Here is a 22,378-nt window from a genome sequence, read left to right on the forward strand (position 1 = left end):
AAAACAGTAACAAATATGCCAATTCAACATTATATGAGGGCCGGCCCCATGGCTTAGCGGTTAAGCGTGCATGCTCTGCTACTGGCGGCCCGGGTTCGGATCCCGGGCGCACACGGATGCACCGCTTCTCCGGCCATGCTGAGGGCGCGTCCCACATACAGCAACTAGAAGGATGTGCAACTATGACATACAACTATCTACTGGGGCTTTGGGGAAAAAAAAAAAGGAGGAGGATTGGCAATAGATGTTAGCTCAGAGCCAGTCTTCCTCAGCAACAAGAGGAGGATTACCATGGATGTTAGCTCAGGCCTGATCTTCCTCACACACACACAAAAAAAAACATTATATGAAAGGCTGGTGACTTGGATGATTATCTTTAGCAAGTTATCAAATTCAGTGAAAATTCCCTGAGTACCAAAAGACAGGTATAGTATTCCTTTTCTTTTTCAATGTCTGAAGGTAGTCAGGGAATAGCAACATAGCAACATTAACTTATATCAAACATAAGTATTTATAGTCTGTCTTACTTAAGGTAGCTTTCAAAATACACAGGGATTTTTTTATCTAAATGAAGAAATAAGAGGGGGAGGAAAAATAAAGGAAACAAAAGCAGGATGAGGGCAGGAGGGAGGTCAGGACAATAAACACCGGCTATGTGGTCTCCTATATTTGCTGTGCATGAAACACCAGTTTGGTTCTGAGTTTTCTAACAGCAAAGATAGAAACAAAAACAGTCACAATGAATCAGAGTCCACGAGCTAATAATAAAGATTAGCAGATAGAAGATGGCCAACTCTTCCTGGTCCTGAGAAGAAGCTCTCCTGCGGGTCTTCAACTTACTGTTGATTCAAGTTTCACTGAACTGGGCTAACGCCTGCTCCCTTGTAAAATATAACACACAAATGGGAAAGTGCATAAAATATGAATGTACAGCTTAATGAAAAATTATACAGCAAGCCTCTGTGTAAGACCCAGCATGATGTGAAAAAGACCACTGACGGCAGCTCAAAAGCACCCCCATGAGGCCCGTCGGCCCAGCCTTCTCTTTCCCTCTACAGGTCACCATTATCTTGACTTCTTAACGTTCATCGCTGATTTATTTTATTTAAAATATTTTTACCACCCATGAAATATTTGATTTTATACAAATGGAGTTGTACTGTATATATTTTTGTGCTTTGCTTCTTTCTCTCAACATTATCTTAAGAGTCATCTACGCTGCAGTGCATAGGTGTAGTTCATTCATTTTTGTTGCTGTATAGTATTTAATCATATGAACATATGATAGTTTATTCATCCATTCTAGTGCTGATGGACACTTACTATTGTACATGTATTCTGGTGCACAAACATAATGAGTTTGGGTTAGGTATAGACTTAGAAATGGAATTGCTGGGTCACTGGGTATGCCTATCTTCAACTTTAATGGATAATACCAAATTGTTCTTTATCATGCCAATACCACAATGTTTTAATTATTGTAACTTTATAACTCAAAAAAATCGCACAATAAAAACAAGTTTTACTGAGCTGTTTCTTTTAAAAATAACTTTTTTGCTTCATTAATATAAAATAGTACATGTTCAGTATAGAAAATTTGGAAAATACAGATAAATATAAGATGTAACCACTATTCACATTTCAGTGTATATTTTACTGTTTTTAATTTTTTTATTTTATTTTTTGTGTGTGTGAGGAAGATCAGCCCTGAGCTAACATCCATGCCAATCCTCCTCTTTTTGCCGAGTAAGACTGGCCCTGGGCTAACATCCGTGCCCATCTTCCTCCACTTTATGTGGGATGCCGCCACAGCATGGCCTGACAAGCCATGCATCGGTGCGCGCCCGGGATCCGAACTCGGGCCGTCAGTGGAGGAGCGCGCGCGCACTTAACTGCTATGCCACGGGGCCGGCCCCTATTTTCCTGTTTTTTAAAAAATGAGTATATATTATACATAAATTCACAAGCAACATTAAAAAAAAAAGGCATCCTCTTATACTATCTGCCACAGGCTGTGTTGGGCACTGGCTAAGAAGGGGGGTTCTGAAGCCAGTCTGGGTTCCAGTGAAAGAGCTAATCTCCTCGCTCTACCACTTACTAGCCCTGCAACCTCAGGCAAGTTATTTTATGTCTCTGTGCCTCAGTTTCCTCGATCTTAAAATGAACTGTAAAATATAAAGCACCCAGGACAGGGTCTTCAGTAAGTACTCAACTATTCATTAAAGTTTTATATCCTACTTTTTCCACTTACTCATTATGAATATTTTCTGGGTCATCAAATATTTTTCTATAACACTGTTTTGAAAGGCTACATTGTATTTTGTACGCCATCGTATGCCATAATTTATATAGTCAATTGCCTGTCATTGAACATTAAGGTTATAACGCTAAAATTAATATCCCATTGGCTAAAGTCAGGGTTAAATTCCTAAGGCCATTTCTTACAACACTCCTCGTTTTGGTCCATGGTATAGCAGCAAACTAAACTTCAGGAAAAACAATTTTCTGAGCATGAGGGAACAATGATGTATGGTTACTAAGCTTTCTGGTGGTGTGGGCTAATCCAAGGTAAAATGTTAGAATATGTGGAAGAATAAACGGACTACATGTCCTTTAGTCAGCCATATATATTACTTCTCTAACCAAGAAGCAAATTTGAACTTATGCTCACTAACAAATATCTGGGGTACAGGTTTCACAGGGCTATAATTTTAACTGTAGCCAAGCTTGGGAGCAGAGTGAGGAACAAGCTGGACTGACATTTTCTTGCTGAAATGCAAAGACCCTAATCAATGTTTGAGCAATGGTTCTAAAAATTTTTAATGACTTTTCTCTGGGATGCACAGCATATTCCTACCATTAAGTTCTACCATTGCATAAATTCTCAAAGGTATATGTATGCATGTGTGTGTGTGTGTTTATACATATCAATATCAGAATCTAGGGGGCTGGGGCAGAAGGGGGCAATTTGGGTAAGTCCCCTAAGAGATTCCAACAGGCCCTCCAGTCTTGCCCCTGCTGGTGAGAAATACTGTTATATGCCATGGTCACAGTACTTTTAGCCTCTGACTCAGCCATTCAAACAAATTTCAGCAGACTCCCACAGAATGCATAACTTAGAAAAATACAATATTCTAGTGAACTATCCATTAGAAAGCAGTAGTTAAATGTACTCCTGAATAATTTTCAATTTATTTTTTATCTGTTAGCAATAAATCATTTAAGTATGGACTAAAAATAACTCTGGTTTTTAAAATGTTGGTCTATAGTCATTTTATTCCTGGCATAAATCAAAGAATTAAAAGTCAAACTTGGTAAAAAATTACATGACACAATGCATTCTATATATCTGCAGATCTATGTAATTCATTGTTGTCCCCACGATTCCTATCAGAACTGAGTAAAGACGACTTGATTGTAACATAAGAAGAGACAGTATTAAATAACAACCCAGGAAGCCCCATTTCAACCTTGAAGTGATTGCACAATTTATGCTCCTATGTCAAAACAAGGAGAAAACAGTAACTCCTTCCTCAGAATTGGCAATAAAAATTTTCTGATGAAAGAAAGAAATCAAGAGGGCCTAAGATACTCTCACAACGTTCAGCTGATTAGACAGACAACTGACTTTGTCATACCTTGGCATTTAACAGCATGAAGAGTACATGGTCAGGAGTTGCCTGGGCTCGCCACTGCAAAATCTCCGCCAGAAACTGGTGCTGAAGTCATAAAGCAGAAAAAGAATCAGGGTTAGCAACTTTCTAGAAGTTGGACAATGCATCCCCCCTCTGTTACCTGAAGTGTAAGTTCTGTCCTTGACTTGTTTGTAAAAATCAATGCTTCTGGAACACTCACCTTCCTGACTAAATCATTCTCTTCAATTTGCCCGAGATCCCTTCCTGCAGCTTGTGCTATGCGTTTTCCAGCAACCAGATTCCCAACCATCACAGAAGCAGGGCCTACACCTGTAAGTAAAGGCAAAAATCAACTCTCTGGAGATGGTAATTCAAGCTACATACCCCCAAAGCATTGCCAGACTGCCCAAAACTGGTTCAAACGTTCATTCAACAACACTGACTGAGCACTCTTCCAGGCACTGGGAACACAGTAGCAAACAAGACAACAGCTTGTACTCTAGTGGGGAAGGGCAATCAATAAGTACATACGGTCATCCCTTGGTATCCGCGGGGGACTGGTTCCAGGACCGCCCCCCCATCCCAAAATCTGCAGATGTTTGAGTCCCTTGTATAACATGGCCTAGTATATATAACCTATGCACATCCTCTCGTATTCTTTAAGTCAACTCTAGATTACTTATAATACCTAATACAATGTAAACAGTTGTTATACTGTATTGTTTAGGGAATAATGACAAGAAAAGAAAGTCTGTGTGTGTTCAGTACAGACGCAGCCATTGTAGGCCTTTCCATCCATGTTTGGTTGAATCCGTGGATGTGGAACGTGCAGATACGGCAGGAGAACTGTACACAAATAAATGATGTCAGGTAGCAGGAAGTGCTGGGAAAAAACAAAACAGGACCACAGGAGAGACAGGGATTGGGGGAGCGGAGGGGGCAGGTGTGCTCCCGTAGCTTGGGTATAGGGAAGTTTTCACTCTGAGGACAGTTGGTCGCATTGGTTCCTACTGATAAATAATTTCATCTGCTCCAATCACGATGCAACCCTAAAAGTGGGCTTAACAGTAGTGAACATGTGGTCTAGAAAGAAATCTGCCATCTACGAGGACTGCGAGTGAGTTCATCAGGACTATCAGAAGGGATTTATTAAAAGTGAATAAGGAAATCCAGATTGTGGGACATTCTGCAAGACCACTGGCCCAGGCTCTTCAAAAAGGTCCGTGTCCTAAAGACAAAATAAAAGTTGGGAGCTTTTAAATTAAAGGACATGACAGCCAAATGCAGTGCATGACTTTGAGAGGATACTGGACTTTTAAAAAATCAGCTGTAGGGCCGGCCCGGTGGCGCAAGCGGTTAAGTGCGTGCGCTCCGCTGCGGCGGCCCGGGGTTCGCTGGTTCGGATCCCGGGCGCGCACCGACGCACTGCTTGGTAAGCCATGCTGTGGCGGCGTCCCATATAAAGTGGAGGAAGACAGGCACAGATGTTAGCCCAGGGCCGTCTTCCTCAGCAAAAAAAGAGGAGGATTGGCGGATGTGAGCTCAGGGTTGATCTCCTCACAAAAAAAAAAAAAAAAAAATCAGCTGTAACAAACAAGTGGAGAAATCTGAATACAGACTGCATAGATGACAGCATTATATTAAGGATCAATTTCCTAATAGGATCATGGCATTGTGGTTGATTAGGAAAATTTAAGGAGAATGTTTTTGTTCTTTGGAGATACAATGCTGAAATACTTAGGGGTGAAGCGTCATGATGCCTGCAACAATTTACTCTCAAAGAGTTCACTAAAACAAAATGTTAACAGTTGGTGAATCCAGGGGAAGGTATATGGGTATGGAGACCTCTCCCTCTCTCAAGGAAACCAGTGCTCGGGTGCTGCTTTCTCCATGGTCACTTAAAGATTAAGACTCAAACTTATCAAACTAAGAAGATGGCTAAAAGATAAAACTTATCCCCAGTTGAGCTTTGAATAATGCTGATGATATGCTTGGATTAATATTAAATAACTTTTTTTGCCAAAATCTGTTCATCATAAATGTACTGAAACAGCTGGAACAAAATTACTTAAATCATAGAATCGCTTTTAAATAGTTGGGGAAGTTGGGTAAGAAGTATAAGGGAATTATTTGGCAGTTTTTTTGTAAGTTTGAAATTATTTCAAAATAAAAAGTTAAAGGGCCGGCCCCATGGCATAGCAGTTCAGTGCGTGCGCTCTGTTGCTGGTGGCCTGGGTTCGGATCCCAGGTGCGCACCGACACACCGCTTGTCAGGCCATGCTGTGGTGGCATCCCACATAAGGTGGAGGAAGATGGGCATGGATGTTAGCTCAAGGCTAGTCTTCCTCAGCAAAGAAAAAAAAAAAAGAGGAGGATTGGCATGGATGTTAGCTCAGGGCTGATCTTCCTCACACACACAAAAAAATAGTTAAAAAAAATTTTTAAAAAAAACCTCAGAAAGGATAACGTACTCCAACACTCTGCCTGCTGAACGGTTTCAGTCTACAAAGTGTCTACTGTAATTTTAAGTATAATATATGAAACTCCTCCCTAAGAAACTGCACAGTTAGCTGCAGATATATCCTGTTAGTTTTATAAAGGCAGATACTCAGTGTACATGACTATGTAAATTACCTATTCCTGGATTCACACTGTAAAATTAATAAAGGCATGACATTTTAAAAAGTGAATTTTTCAGAGTAGTTTAAAACAACAAAAACAATTCAGCAGCAATTTCTTGAGGTCCTTCTGTGCGCACTTCTTGAGTCTGTGGGTCACAGAGAGTGAAAAGTAACTGAAAGCAATCACACCTCGGAGGCTAATTGCTGACACTTTGCTGTACCTATATTTATTTTTATTTTTTCCCCCCAAAGCCCCAGTAGATAGTTGTATGTCATAGCTGCACATCCATCTAGTTGCTGTATGTGGGACGCGGCCTCAATGTGGCCGGAGAAGCAGTGTGTCCGTGCGCGCCTGGGATGCGAACCCGGGCCGCCAGCAGCGGAGCGCGCACACTTAACCGCAAAGCCACGGGGCCGGCCCCAGCTGTACCTATAAATATGCCTTATTTTTCCCACAAAACTCTGTAAATCTCCTGTGGCAAAGACCATTAGTCACGAACTCCAGTATCTATTCTTTTCCTCTTCCTTAAAAACAGAACCCCTAGTTTTTAGTTGGGCAAACGCCTGGAATAAAAACTATATTCTTTAGTGTGGGAGAATAACATGTAAGGGGAAGTAATGTGTGCAATTTCTAGAAAATATTTAAAGGGGAAGAGTATTTCCTTCTTTGCCTTTTACTCCCCCCTGCTAGCTGGAATGCAGGAATGACGGCTGGAGGTCAGGGAGCCTAACTGGACCCTGAGGCAGTATGCCAAAGATGGTTGTGGCAGACTGTTTTATTTTCTTACAATCCTTCCTTTCCTGCCTGTCCTTGCTGTGATTACATGAGAGGAGTATACTTCTCCGCTCCATTGACTTTGGACACGGTCCGACTTGTTCTGGACAATGAAATGTTAGGGGACAAGACACAAACAGAAGCTTTAAATATGCTTGTGTGGTTGGCTTGCCTCTTGCTTTTGCCATCTGCCTTGAGAAAAAAATGACCCAGGTAGCTGCTGGTCCCATGATGAGGAGAGACATGGAACAGTTCTGAACCCAACCTGCAGCCTGGAGCCAAGCCCGGCCCAGCTGATCCCAGCCAAGCTCAGCAGATCTACATCCCAGGAGTGAAAAATAAATGCTTCTTATTTTAAGCTCCTGAGTTTTAGGGTTATTTGTTATGCAGCATATCTATAACAATAGTTGACTGACACAACAAAAGAGCAAAGAGATGGGAAGCTGGAACCACAATGACCGAGGAGCTTCCATCCTAGATCTGGACTGCCTAGCTCTGGGTTTCTTTTACCCAAGAGAGAAACAAACTTGTTTCTTGTTTAAGCAGCTGTTATGTTTTTCTGAAACTTGCAGCCAAAACCAGTCCTAACACATTCCCATTCTTTACACAATAGCTCCAGTAGGCAACTCAATGAGATTTTTGTCCCTGGGCTGCCTTGACACCTTTTCTATCTTCCTTCTCCTCTCCTCTCTTTCTTACCTCACTCCTACCCATTTCCATTGTCCTGTATTCTTCATAAACCCCAGCCTCTCATGCTGTCTCCACATCATCCCCACCGCAGCTATGCCGTGATTTTCAAACTGCTGTGGTCTGACCCATATCTACCCCACTAAGATCTGAGCAGGCAATCACAACACACAGCAAAAATACAGGATCCAAACCTAATGCTTTCATCAGACAGGTGGCTGCTATGCCTATGGGGGCTCAGGAATCAATCTTTTATACAGGTTTTATCATTTAACAAAATTTGCTGAAATCTGGTCAGCAAAAGCCATGTGTTAAGCATCTACTATGTCTCTAAGCATCTTTCAAGCATCTACTATGACATGAAAAGATTCGTTAAAAGAATCCTAGATTAAATGCTATTTAAAACAGGATTTTACTCATATGATAAGTGAATGTAGGACCTCAGTGTAACAGGATTTGAGATGGAGAAGGATTTGTGTGTCTTATACATCTGTCAGATACTTAGGCAGGTAATGTGTTTGAACAATACTTCTTTTTGTACATTTCTTTTTTTTGTGAGGAAGACCAGCCCTGAGCTAATATCCAATGCCAATCCTCCTCTTTTTGCCGAGGAAGATCGGCCCTGGGCTAACATCTGTGCCCATCTTCCTCTACTTTATATGGGACGCCGCCACAGCATGGCTTGATGAGCAGTGCGTCAGTGCACACCTGGGATCCGAACCAGCGAACCTTCAGGCTGCCGCATTGGAGAATGCGCACTTAACGGCTGTGCCACCGGGCCGGCCCCCATTTTATACATTCCTTAATTAGTAATGTACAGGGCCGGCCCCGTGGCTTAGCGGTTAAGTGCGCGCGCTCCGCTGCTGGCGGCCCGGGTTTGGATCCCGGGCGCGCACCGACGCACCCCTTCTCCAGCCATGCTGAGGCCGCATCCCATATACATCGACTAGAAGGATGTGCAGCTATGACATACAACTATCTACTGGGGCTTTGGGGGGAAAAAAATAAATAAAATCTTTAAAAAAAAAAAAAATTAGTAATGTACAGACGTCTTGATTTTGACCATCCCTTTAGAATATCAGCTTCCATAAACTCTTATTTCCATTAGCTGAAACTGATAAATATCCTATATGCTTTAGCTCTAATACATGTTATTAAGATAAGGTTAGTTGATGAGTTGACAATAATCTCTAGATAAACAACTGTGATACGATCTTCAGCCACCAGACCACTGAAGTAACCACTGCGGAGCACAGTATATTAACATTTTAATACCCTGATAAATTTATCCTAGATGGTCAGAGGCTCACTTTACATTTTATTATAGTATACCATGTTTACCTTTCAGCAAAAGCTGTCTCACAGAATTATAATTGAATGCCACACTTCCCATTGTTATCCTCTTTTCCCAACACATTTGGAGGCTGATGTGCTCATGTACTGTGTGTGCGTGTGTGTGTAGTGGCAGCAGGATCTGTAAAGGCCAGATTTGGGCTCTCATGTGTTTTCAGGCATAGGAGAAATGAGGAGCCTCTCATTAACTCCTCAATTAAAATGAAAAAGCATCAACAAAACTTACTGATTTCACGTTGGATTGAACAGATATTTTAACAGGACTCATCACCAATTACTCATGCCTTTAGCCTCCTATTCAGTTAGCTCTATAACTTAGGTCTGCTCAGAAATCAGGCAAACAGGTGAAATTGAGTATTTGGTTTTTTTCTCTTTTCCATATGACAATTCACATACTCTTATTTGCATCTTGAATTCATCAGAATATGGCAAATGCAAAACATGCTATTTATATTGTGCTTATAATCCAGAAAATTTCTGAATTAGGGATCTTGCTCCCCAGTGGTGTTATAGACCCAAATCAGACCCCTAGAGCTAAAAAGGAATGACAGATGACTCTAGGTAAGAGATGCTCAACAGAAAGCCAGTATAACACAACAATTCAGGGTGGGGATTTCACTCACACTTAGTGTGAATCTCAGCTCTGCCACTAACTAGCTATATGACTAGCTACATGACTTTAGGCACAATTTTTAACTTTTCTGAACTTTACCTTCCACAGCCAGGGACAAAGCTTTAGGATCACATTTGTAAAATGTAAAAATTAGCTAGTGTTTGGCTTTCAACAAGCTCTCAATAAATACTAAGTATTCTTATGATCAGAATCTTCCCTTTAAGACTGCTTTATTCTACTTCAACAAGTAGGATGCTGATCATCTTGATGCCATACCTTACATCCAGGGGAAATGGAGGCACCTCCTGAGGATTACTCAGAAGAGGGAGCCAATAGTAAACCCAGAGAAGCCTATTCTGCAGGGTCTCAGTCCTCCCTGCCTGCAGTCAGCTGACACTATACTTGTGTTACGCATCTTTGTAAAGCCTAATTCTAGACACAGAATCATGCTCAAAGAATTCAGCTTCCTAAAGCTACAACTTTAACGTTATGTCTTCAAAGCCAGCATATTACCTGGTTGCTTTTGCCGGGGTTTTGGCAAATTAGTCACGCACGTATGTGGGCACATGAGGATATTGCAAGGATGTAGAGATCCCTCCAGAAAGAGCTGCTTCGTCTGAGATATATGGATCCCTCCTAGTGGAGTTTTTGGCAATGTATTGGCAGGCACCAGAGCAAGGCAATAAACCCCTACTTGATGAATGCTATCGATTGCCTAGAAAAATACAAAAGAAATATTCAGTGAGATTAATTTTACTACCTTTTACATCCTCCTAACATAATCTATTATTTTACTCTAGGATTTTTTCTTTCTCCAACCATTTTAGATCTAGAATCTCGTAGGTTACTGAGCTCCCATACATGTAAAGGTACCTAATCCTTTCAGAGACGGCAGAGATCTACAGAGGAGGACTAAGATCTCATCTAAACAGTCAGAGGCGGCTACTGATTTACAAGCCTCAATACGTTCTCTCTGGAGTGATGTCAGAAACCCAGAAATTTATTTTGGTTCTTTTAATATTTTCATTGTCCAACACAGCTCAATTAAAAAGAGGCAAAGTATTTTTATTATGAACATGACAGAAGCTCTGTAAGTGGGCATCCCCTCTGTAAAACACCTGGGCGAGGCCCGCCTCATGCTGGGGCCTGGAGGCCACCAGCTCCCTCAGCGCGCCTCTGCTCGCAGCCTCGTACCTGCACATGTGCGGAGGGCCAGCTGTGCTGGCTTCTACATCTTTTATGTCAGTTGTTCTTGTTACTGTGTTCACGTAATTTAAGTAACTATCATATCAAGTGATAAAATATGAGTGCAGAGAGACAGAAAGAGTTATGCTTTGGAAAGACTCATTGAAGGTGAGCTCCTAATAACTATTTTGATAGGTATGGGGAAAAGCAAAAAACAACAACAAAAAAGACAAGTTGCAATATGAAAAGTGTGGGTCTCAAATTTTCAAAAATATTACCAATCTGAGGCATCTAACTTTACAAACTGGAAGACAGTATTACTAACCTTTTGGAACGATTATGACCCATCATTTTTTATGGGAAAAGACCTGAATTGCTAGGGTTTTATAAATTTATTTTAATTAAAATTACCTTTGTTTAGAGAATTTACAAGTACAAAAATAAAAATTAGAAATTACTTCTGAAAAGCATTACACGTGTAAGAGCAATTACTCAAAAGGTGGCTACTCAGTTGTAAAATAGCTGGTACAATGTGCAATTTTATGCACATTTTATGCCAACTGATGTCAGAGAGCACATGGGGCCAAACTATTGCAAATTTTCCCTTAATCTCTATTTTATATGGCAGGACACGGGGTGGAGCACTGCAGGACCCGGGGTGGAGCACTGAAAAGACACAGTGGGGAGCACTGCAGGACATGGGGGTCCAGAACTGCAGGAGAACAGGACTCCATGAAGTTCATTTGCCAGTGCAAACTCCTGACATGAGAGAGTCAGAACTAACTAAGAAATGTCTTTCCTTCAACAAGCGTACTTTTTTAGCTAAGGATAATAACAGCAGCAAACATTTATTAGATCTGAGTACAGGTTAGGCATTACTCTGAACAAGTTACCTCTATTATCTCCTTCAGTCCTCACACCACCCTACAAGGTAGGAAACGTTACCATCTCCATTTTACAGGTTTAATTCTCTATTTTATAGATGAAGAAACTGAGGCAAAAAATTTGGTGGAGCTGGGATTTATATCTCATGGAATCTCACTCCAGGGTCCATGCTCTATGACTATATTTATATAAGAGCAATTCCTAAACACCCTAAGAAAATAGATGTCATAAAATGCCGAGGCTTTTTTTTTTTTTTTTGGTGCGGAAGACTGTCCCTGGGCTAACATCCATGCCAATCCTCCTCTTTTTGCTGAGGAAGACTGGCCCTGGGTTAATATCTGTGCCCATCTTCCTCTGTTTTATGTGGGACACCGCCACAGCATGGCCTGACCAGCGGTGTGTGTGCCCCCGGGATGTGAACCTGGGCCACCAGCAGCGGAGCGCATGCACTTAACGGCTGTGCCACAGGGCCGGCCCCCAGGGCTTTTTTTTTTTAACATTGTTTACCTCATATTACTTCTATTACCAGATATGATCTAAAGTAATGATTGATTTAAATACTACTCTGGATTTTCCACTGAAAATACACCATCTGGTAAGTCATCTATTCACTACCTTCCTCACAAAGTGCTGAATTTGGTATTCAGTTTATATTATACATGGACCCGGAATCAAACAACCTCTCAGCTCTAACCTGCAGAACATACGACGTCCTTACTGCTCTACTATGGATCCAAGCGCCCCAAGCTGAGAAGCTACAGAGATGGAGAAATAACGCCCCTTATTTCATGCCCAAATCAGACCCTAAATGACTTTTATAAGAATTTGCATTAGTAAGCTAGTTTTAATTTAATTCCAGGAAAAAGTAACCAATATCTTGGGGAATTTTTCAGTTTCCTGTAATAGGAAGAAATGTGTAATTCACCACAAGATTCTACCATTATGCCCCAAAGTTCACTCTGAATGAAATAAGCAGTTTGTTTGAAAATACGAACAGTATAAAAAATATTCTCTTTGCAGGCCTGATTCTTAGCCATCTTTCAGAGATCGGCCTGGTCCCACCTTCTTCACAGTCTTTTCTGTCTAGTCCATCTTCAGCAGATTTTCTTTTCTCTGATTTTCTACCACAAATAGCCTATGCTATACCAGCTGATAATTCAGAATCACATATCCTGAAGATGGGAAGAAATCGTAAGAGTCATCTAGCCCCATCACTCATCTCATGCTTGCATCATTTCTACATTACTGCTAACTGGCAGTTAATAAGTCCAAATGCCCCAAGCAGACAAGTTATAGACGTTGGGAACACTCCCAATAACATGTAAGTTGCTATGGTAAGGATAGTCCATGCTTTCTTTGGATCATCCACTTATCCAACAAATATTTACTCAGCCTACTATGATGACATGCTGACATACTAGGCTCTGGGGATTGAGCAGGGAGCAGAAGAGATAAAGTCTTGGCCTTCACGGGCCTTATATTACAGTGCTTGTAGAAAACAATAAATATAAACATAGTTACATGGTGATAAATGGTTTAAGCAGAAAAATAAAGAAGAGTGAGGGGACAGAGAGTAAAAGGGAATGTTATTTAAGATAGAGTAGGCCTCTCTAAACTCCTTATTGGAATTTATGCTTATGGTTATTATTTTTGATGTTAATAATCACTATCATCATTTACTGAATGCAGGCACTAAATACTTCAATTAATTATCTAATTACTATCAATTAATCTTTCCAATAGCTCTATAATATAGATAATTTTATCCCCACTTTACAGGTTAGGAAATAAACTCAGTGAGGTTAAGTAACTTACCTAAAGGCACATATGTGGTAGGGACTGAAGCTGGGATTCAAAATCTGTGATTCTAAATGAAGACTAGGCTCTTTTCATCATTCTACCCTGCCCCCTCTAGAAATATATCCCTTATACTGAGCCAAATCTCTCTCTCTCCCTAATGGTTTATCTCACCTAGATCTCTAACACCACATTAAAGCTCCTTCAGAGTAAGAACAACAGCTTTTATTTTCTTGGATTCCTCGAACTCTAGGCACCACTTATAGCCTAAGATTGTAGCTGTTGACAAACGGATTGATTACTGTCAAAGATGTGTTCCACATATGGACAGTTAAAACTTTCATGAGTAGTAAACACGCAGCCACAAAAAAGTTAAAGAATTTGCTGAGGCAAGTCAGTGATGTGTTCTTGGCAACCGGAGTAGAAAAATACTATGTGGTCCACAAGGAGAAATGGTATCAATTACCTCATTTTGCTAATAGTACCCAGATTATCTGAGTAGTGATCAGCAAGAAGAAAATAAAGTAGCATAACTGGCCCATCAAAGAAAATGCTTAAGCAGTGGTTGCTGCCACCTCTGACAACAAAGCCATCCCACCCGGACCAAGATCCCAGGTACGCTCACCTGCAGCACACGGCTCATCCACTGGAAACTATCTTCCTCAGAAGCGTCAGGTCTTTGTTCCGCAACCACCACAATGCGCTCGTCATAAAATACAGACACAGAAAACACAGCAATTCTAAGAGAGACAGATCAGACACATCAGCACTCCCTTCACAACCAGTCCTATTTGCTTTGCTCGGTTGGAATCACAGAGAGGGGACAGCCCCACCACACTACCCAGGAATGAGTAGTTTAGAAAAGAAAATGTCACAATCATTACCATCAAAACGAGGACTCAAATAACATGTATTAAGCACCACTGTCGTGAATGTTGGGACACAGCGATAAATAAGATAAAGTCCCTGTCTTCATGGAGCTTGCGTCTCAGAGAGACAGGACAAACAAATCAATATAAAATAATGTCACGTTGTAAAATACACTGGGAGAAAACTAAGGCGGGGTAAGGAGGTGGAGTGGTGTGCAGGGGGTGGACTATGAAGGCAGGGTGGTTGGGGAGTGCCTCCCTGAGGAGCGGACACTGGAGCAGAGACCTGAATGAGGTGAGGACGCGAGCCATGCGAAGATCTGGAGGAAGAGGTTTCCGGGCAGAAGGAACGGAAAGCGAAAAGGTTCTGAGGTAGGAACGAGCTTGGCAGGTTTGAGGAACAGCAAGAAGGCCTGTGTGCCTGGAGCAGAGTGGTGAAGCAGAGAGTGGTGGGGAGAGGTCAGACCCAGGCCAGGGCGGCCACGGAGGACCTGGCAGGCCAAAGGGAGGGGGATGTTCTGAGTGAGGTCTCCGCTCAAACGTCCCCTTACTAGTGAGGCATTCTCAGACCACCCTATATAAACCAGCAAGCCCACTCCCACCCCCTTGTGTTTTTTCTGCAGAGCACTTATCACCATCTCACGTGTTATCTATTTCCCTGTGTGAAACTGTCTGTTTCCCCCAACAAGAATGTGAACTTCACAAGGGAAGAGACCGAGCATCTAAAACAGTGGCATACAGCTGGCACCCAATAAATATTTGTTGAATGAATGCATGAAAGAAGGGGAAGCCATTGGAGAGCTGAATACGCCAGCATGCCGGACCATCTCCCTTTCTTCCTTCCTTTCATCCACATATTTATTGAACACCTACCATGTGCCAGGCACTGTGCTAAGTACCGGGGATATAACTGTGACCAAAGACAGAAGGTCTAGTGCCCCATGGAGTTTACATCTCACACGATGCCACACCACTACAATAAATTACACAATTCAGGAATTGGTTCTTTATTGGTTTAATTAATTTTTCTTACTTTAAAGGGACACCAAGACTGCTTTAATAACATATGTCCATCACTGTAAATAGGACATCAATTACTCAAATATGTACCAAATATCTTTTCTTGAATTAATAAGCAAATAAAAAAGGATATGTAATTGACTTCATCCATGGAATCTGAAATTAGCACTTATGTATCACGTCAACCTCTGCATTAAAACAGTATAATTTAGTTAGAGATGAGTAAGAGAAAGAATTCTTAGATGTAAAACTCCTACAGAGTAGCATCCATCTCAATTAGACTGAGACTATTTCTGTATTGAAGGAACGTAGGAAGTTCAATGTTTTAGAATTCTCAGTCCTCAGGATTCAACAAATAGTGATAATTAAAAACCAAAATACAGGATATGTTAATGTCTTATTCCTCTCAATTACCTTAATTGAGAATTACAAAGCCTGGTTTCTGCTATGCGTAACCAAAAATAACCTAATCACTTGGAAAGAGAATCTACAGAATACAACTCAAATCACCCTATAAAGATATATTTAGAGTTCACTGGAATTGCTAACACTTGAACTTCATACTACTCACCGTCCTCTATAAACAGTCTTTATTGATTCAACAGCCAATCCAGTAGCAACAATGTCATCGGCATTATGTCTTCGACCACTAACCATCAGTAACCCATCCATTTTTCCAACTACAAACACCAAGCTGCCCTGAAAGGTAACAACGATTTACCTTGATTTCCATAATTTAAACAGACATTTTTTAAATTAAACATAATTTAAATTAAAATAGACATAATTTAAATTAAAACAGACATTTTACTTCCTGCCTTGAAATAAATCTCAGCAAAAATATAAGAAAGAAAACAGTACCATATTTTATGGATTCTAAGAAAGTGTTTCACATCTCGACATCTCAGAAATCAGTGGGGAAGTCAGTGGCATCTCACAATTAATGGGGTCACACAGTATATAAGAAGGGAATCCATTCATATTAATTCTTAGGGAGGAATTTTATAAGAAAGCAACTAGGATTCCGCACAAGCACAGTTTATTTTCCCAGCCATGATTATGTGCTAGTTCATCTTCTGTACCTATTCATGGGATGGATACAGAGGAGAAAAACATTAATTCATTTAACACTGGAATTAGGAAGAGATTAAAACAGTTTTAATGTGAGAAGGACTGTTTCAGGTTTATACGGGTAATGTTGTTTCCATCTGGCAATATCAGAAATAGGCTAATAAAGAAAGGTCTAAGGAAGGACTGGCCCAGTGGCGCAAGCGGTTAAGTGCTCGCGCTCCGCTGCGGAGGCCCGGGGTTCCCCGGTTCGGATCCCGGCTGCGCACCAACGCACCGCTTGGCAAGCCATGCTGTGGCGACGTCCCATATAAAGTGGAGGAAGATGGGCATGGATGTTAGCCCAGGGCCAGTCTTTCTCAGCAAAAAAAAAAAAGAGGAAGACTGGCAGATGTTAGCTCAGGGCTGATCTTCCTCAAAAAACAAAAAAGAAAGAAAGGTCTAAGGAACATTATAGGAGCCTCTCCTTTCCAGGAAGACAACAGGGCTGCAGGAAAGTCTGCTATCAACGCCCCTTTTAAAAGGCTGTATAAATAATTTTATTATCTATTACTTAATATAATTATTATCAATAATTCCCCCAGATTCATTTGCAATAAATTAACTTTTCCCATTGGTTACAGAATTCCTAAATTTCTTGGACCATTTACATATATTTAATTATCATTAAATAGTAGTCATTTCCACATGAATGTCACTCACTGATTTAGGGAGCACAATGTAGGGCAGTACACTGACCGACCTATGTAAGTAAGACATAACCTCTAGTCTCAAGAAGCTACTGGACCATCCCAGAAGACAGAAGAGAACCAGCCATTTCCAACACAGTCTGAAAAGAGCTATGGGAAGTAAATAAAGAGTACAAGACAGTCATGGCTAGTCCCCCAAAGTGGACTTCTCCATTTCTTCCACAGTAATAGAATTTTTAGCTGGGCATGGCTGACCAAAATAGACTGCATTTCAGCCTCCCTTGCAGCTAGATGGCCATGTGACTAGTTCAGAACAATAAGATGTTAAGTGGAAGTGTTGCTCAGCAGCTTCAGGTAATCTTCCTTAAGAGATAGTAAGACCGCACCCTTTTCTCTGTCCTGTTTCCTGGAATACAGATGGGATGGCTGGAGCTCCACCTTGGACCTCACTAGTGGAGTGGTAAGCTAAACGGAGCTGGGTCTTTGAGAATTTCCTGGTGCTGAGTGAAGAAGTCAAGACAGTAGGTATAGACTTCTCTTTCTAGGAGAGAGGTTCTCTTAGAGGTATGCCCTCACCTCCACTGCCCCCATAAATAGTGGGCAAGAAATAAATAAAATTAGATCTTTTCTGATATAACTTAAGCTGTTAAGAGAAGACAGAGAGGGTAAGGCGGTAATTAGAGATGGATGAAGGTATATGGGCTTAACTATGATAATGAATGCTTATTACTTACAAAATAAAATCCAAATTTTCCATTATGTCATGCAAAGCCCTTTATGATCTGGCTCTCTGCCTTGCTTGTTGGCTCATAAAGCTAACTGGGAGCTCTTTGAGAACAGGTTTTACATCCTAATTGTCTCTGTAAACCCAGTGCCTATAAATACCATTTGCTGAAAAACAAATTTCTTTCATTCAAAGAATTTACTATCACACATGGTGTAGTGCTGATGATTGGTATGAAAATGCTTTGTACACTATTTACTACGGTTTCCTTTAGAAACTTTTTCAGCACTCTTCTAACTTATTGAAACATATTAATCAAATCAAAGAAAGGCAGCAAGAATAAGTGAAAAGAGTTCTGCAAATAAAAAAAGAGTGACTTAGTTTGAAGGAGTCAAATGAACTTGGGTAACAGAAGCAATAAATACTAACTCATTTTATGACATTCTTATAGGAACTGTCCTAAATATAAAAGCATCCCTGTAACACTCGAACTAATCAAAATTTGTTCTGTTCTGTGAACTAAAGTACAAATATTTGGATCAGATGCACCAAAACAAGCATGAAAGCAATACCTACCGGCCCTACAAATCCCAGCAATCCTGACCGGATGAACGGCACGTCCCCGACAGGAGAGCCTGCAGAATTCACTGGAATCACCTAAAAGACAGAAGGAAGAAAGTGAAAATCTTAGCTTTTTCTTAAAAAATGCACTTGATTTTTTAAAAGTCTTTTAAAAAATTATAACAGTAAAACATGTTTGTTGAAAAACTGAAATTATATAAACAGTGAATCCAGTAATCCACCTCCTTAAGAGAACACAAACATTCACAATTTGCTGTTTATCTCTCTGGATTTTTTTTTAGATGCATATATTAACACATAAAGAAAATTTTTAAGGGATCATATTATATATACTGTTTTGCAACTTGCTTTTTCACATACCATATTATATGTTATATAATACGTTTTTCACATAATACACGGACCCTGGGCAAGTAACTTCTCTACACCTGAGCTTCTTTGGTCATAACATGGAACTCCCAATGCCTCTCACAGGCTGAGGGTAAAGATTAAGGGAATGTAAACAGATTTGCAGACATAAGCACAGTGCCTGCCCAGAGTCAGTACTCAGGAAACTACTGGAATTAGTACTAATAGAATGTAACCAGTCTTTATGGCTGTGTAGGTCACTCTAACTTTTCACTATTACAAACAGTGCTTTAACAAATATTCCTGCACATATTTTTGTGCATTTGTACAAGGCAAGATGAGTCTTTTCAATTTTAACAGGCTATCTTACAAAATTATTATAGCAATTTACACTCCACCAATAGCATATTAGAATGTTTTTCCTACACCCTGGCTAATACCATACATTATCAATTTTTCCAAACTTTGCCAATCTGGTAGGCAAAAAAATATATCCCACTGTTACTTTAATTGCATTTCTTTATTAGCAATATAGATGAATTTCTTTTCCCTTGTTTAATGGCCATTTGTATTTCTTTTGTGAATAGCCCATTCATGTCTCCTGTCTATTTTTTCTATTTTATTGGTTTTTTTCCCTTTGATTTTTATAATTTTATTTATTTATTTATTTTTCCACCCAAGCCCAGTAGATAGTTGTATGTCATAGCTGCACATCCTTCTAGTTGCTGTATGTGGGACGCGGCCTCAGCATGGCCGGAGAAGCGGTGCGTTGGTGTGCGCCCGGGATCTGAACCCGGGCTGCCAGCAGCGGAGCACACGCACTTAACCGCTAAGCCACGGGGCCGGCCCTCCCTTTGATTTTTAAGATTTCTTTTTTCATATGGGGAACAATTATAACAAGAGCTAACATTTATTAAATGCTTATCATGTGCCAGGCATATTTCCAACTGCTTTAGTTAATCCTCAGGACAACCCTATGAAGCAGGATTATTATTTCCATTTTACAGATGAGAACGTGAGGCACAGAGTTTCGTCTGGCTCCCATCAAACAGTTAGTAAGCAGTGGTGATGGAAAATTAGCTCTTTGCTCTCATATGTGTTAGAAAAGTTTTCTCACCAGTAGCTTATTTTTAAAATACACTTTTATCTTCTGCCCAGTCATTACTAGGTCTTTTGCCCTGGTGAAATGTTAACCACATTGGAAAACTCTCTCAGGGTTTAAATATAAGAATCCAGTGAGAAAAATATAAGAAACTTTAATTCGCAAAACCAAGGCAATAGTTTTCTCCTTTTTTTTGGTTAGGATTTTTATTCTACTTCATTACCATTACATTTATACTGCAGATTTCAAAATTTCTTCATCACTATGGACCTAGCAGTTTGATATTAAATCTCAGAATTTTGACTAGGCAGTTGCCCTCATAGGAAAGGCAACGTAATAAAATACTATCAGTACCTTCAAACACTGCTTGATAGTAAGGAAAATGCAATGAAGAAAACTTCAGATATTGGAAACATAATGTAGACCAAGCATTTAAAAATAACAGAAATAGGGTGAGATTTAAGTTGGTACAATGTATGTAGACTCAGTAGAGGTAATCGGTCACCTGTGAAAGTAAACCAAGAGACTGGCAGTGAACATATGCTTTAAGAGTTTGTAAAGGTCCACTCCTATCAAGGTGAACTGGTCACAACTTCTGAAGGTAGGCCAAGAATGTAGTAGTAAAAAGATGATGAATGTAGTGATTTATATTATACCATTTTAGGCTATGTAAACACAGACGATGGTCAGTCCAGGAGCTCTTAACCTCTTTCAGCCACCACACCATTCATATAGATAACACTCTGTTACCAGTTACATCTACTATTACATAATTACATGCACTGACTTTCAAGTGGGATGGTAGATAGATGTACCCAGCCATACTGAGATTGAGAATCACTAGACTAGATGATAGAAAAAGGAAGCTCAAAGAACTGAAAATTGGCAGTGGTCATATAACCCCTGTCTAGTGTGAAGGGCACATGGCCCACAAACGAGTTCTCTGATCCCTAAAAGGTACCCTGAGGCAGGTTAATCCCAATTATGAAATATAGATAATTAATTACGCCTGTTCTGATTTCCAGGCTCACCAGGCAACTTTCATCACAATTTGGCTTCACACGCAGAACCCCCTGCAGGGAAACAATGTGCTAGTTTCACTAGAATACGAGCGATTTGAGGAGCTTTGTTTGTTTTCCTGATGTACCACAAGCATCTAGAATAGTGCCAGACACATAGAAGGTGCTCAATAAACATTTGTCTGAAAGACTGAAGAATGGGAGCAATCTGCCCCCGTGACAGGGCAGCTCTTCATTTTTCATCAGGAACCTGGCATTCTGGTTTACACCAGTCTTTACGAGCTCCGTTAACGGGAGTCTACTCTCAAGAGACGGATCCATTCTCACTGTAGTCTCAAAATTACATTTTGGGGCTTATAAAGCTCAAACCATGGCATATGCACCAGAGTGAATTGTTGTGAGGCCTCCTACTCTTTCTTTACTTAACAGATAAGCAATAGCCCTTCCTGTGTGGCAGGTGCTATTCCAAGCACTTTATAAATATTAACTCACTTAGTTCTCACAACAAGCCTATGAGGTAGGCACTATAATTACTCACATTTTAAAGATAGGGAAATTGGGGCACAGAGAGGTTAAGCAACTCACCCAAGGGCAGCAGTGAGTGGCAGAGCTAGGACTCGAAGTCGGCCAGTCCAGCTCTAGAGTAACACTCTCAACCATGACATTATGCCATGTCCCATCAGCCAGCTTATCTGCCCTGGTGACACCCTGACCTCACCAAACAGTTTCCCTGTGAAACTTTAATATCATGTACCTCAAATGTATTTTTGGTCACACCAGCAAGCCCAAAGTACATCATGCCTCCTGTTCTGGAGCTGACGCAGATTTCTCCAATCTCATCTGTTCTGCAGAGTTGGGGAGGTCCATCGGGTCTCACAATGCACATCATCCCTAGCGTACAGAAAACACAGTTAAGGGATAAAGATTCTGGAAAACTTTTGCAAAATAACAGCTCATCCTTGTGAACCCAGGGAAGCTGTGCATTTACTGAGTGGCATTAAGTAAGAATACCAAACAGGAATGTTAAAAATAGACCTGACACTACAAAAAGATATCTTAAATTTCCATTTTTCAGCCCTGATGAAAAACAAATAATTTTTAAAATTCAGCAAATAAAACATACAACAGATGCAAACTGAAGCTTTTAAAGACAGTGACTTGTTAAAAATGACTGCAAAGTCCAAAGAAATAGGTTAAACGAATTTACCCCTAGGTAGATCCAACACTCACGAAAGCAGTGTGCTCTAACTTTCTGCCAGCCCCAAGGTCTTGGCAATTACAGTGAAAACCAGACAATTTTAGTATCACTCAGTACTTAGCTTTCCATGTGAACGACTGTAATTGAAGAATTCACAATTAAATCATACAACACTGCTGGAAGGTAAGTGTAATCAGAATCACCTAAC

At 40.5% G+C, this 22,378-nt stretch overlaps 1 protein-coding gene across 3 annotated transcripts in view; it reads right to left on the minus strand.

Annotated features, from left to right (window-relative positions):
• Positions 1-22,378, minus strand: part of DIP2B (disco interacting protein 2 homolog B) — a 205,228-nt gene that overhangs the window by 23,133 nt on the left and 159,717 nt on the right. For all 3 annotated transcript variants that reach the window (XM_058558284.1, XM_058558283.1, XM_058558282.1), the window contains exons 19-25: positions 21,727-21,863; positions 18,498-18,578; positions 16,012-16,139; positions 14,177-14,291; positions 10,198-10,399; positions 3,856-3,965; positions 3,639-3,719 (exon numbers count right to left, since the gene is read on the minus strand). In XM_058558284.1, coding sequence (XP_058414267.1) covers positions 3,639-3,719; positions 3,856-3,965; positions 10,198-10,399; positions 14,177-14,291; positions 16,012-16,139; positions 18,498-18,578; positions 21,727-21,863 — 854 coding nt within the window. The remainder of the gene's footprint in view (positions 1-3,638; positions 3,720-3,855; positions 3,966-10,197; positions 10,400-14,176; positions 14,292-16,011; positions 16,140-18,497; positions 18,579-21,726; positions 21,864-22,378) is intronic.

Source organism: Diceros bicornis, chromosome 17 (genome assembly GCF_020826845.1).
Source record: "Diceros bicornis minor isolate mBicDic1 chromosome 17, mDicBic1.mat.cur, whole genome shotgun sequence".
In the NCBI taxonomy this organism is placed as follows: Eukaryota; Metazoa; Chordata; class Mammalia; order Perissodactyla; family Rhinocerotidae; genus Diceros; species Diceros bicornis.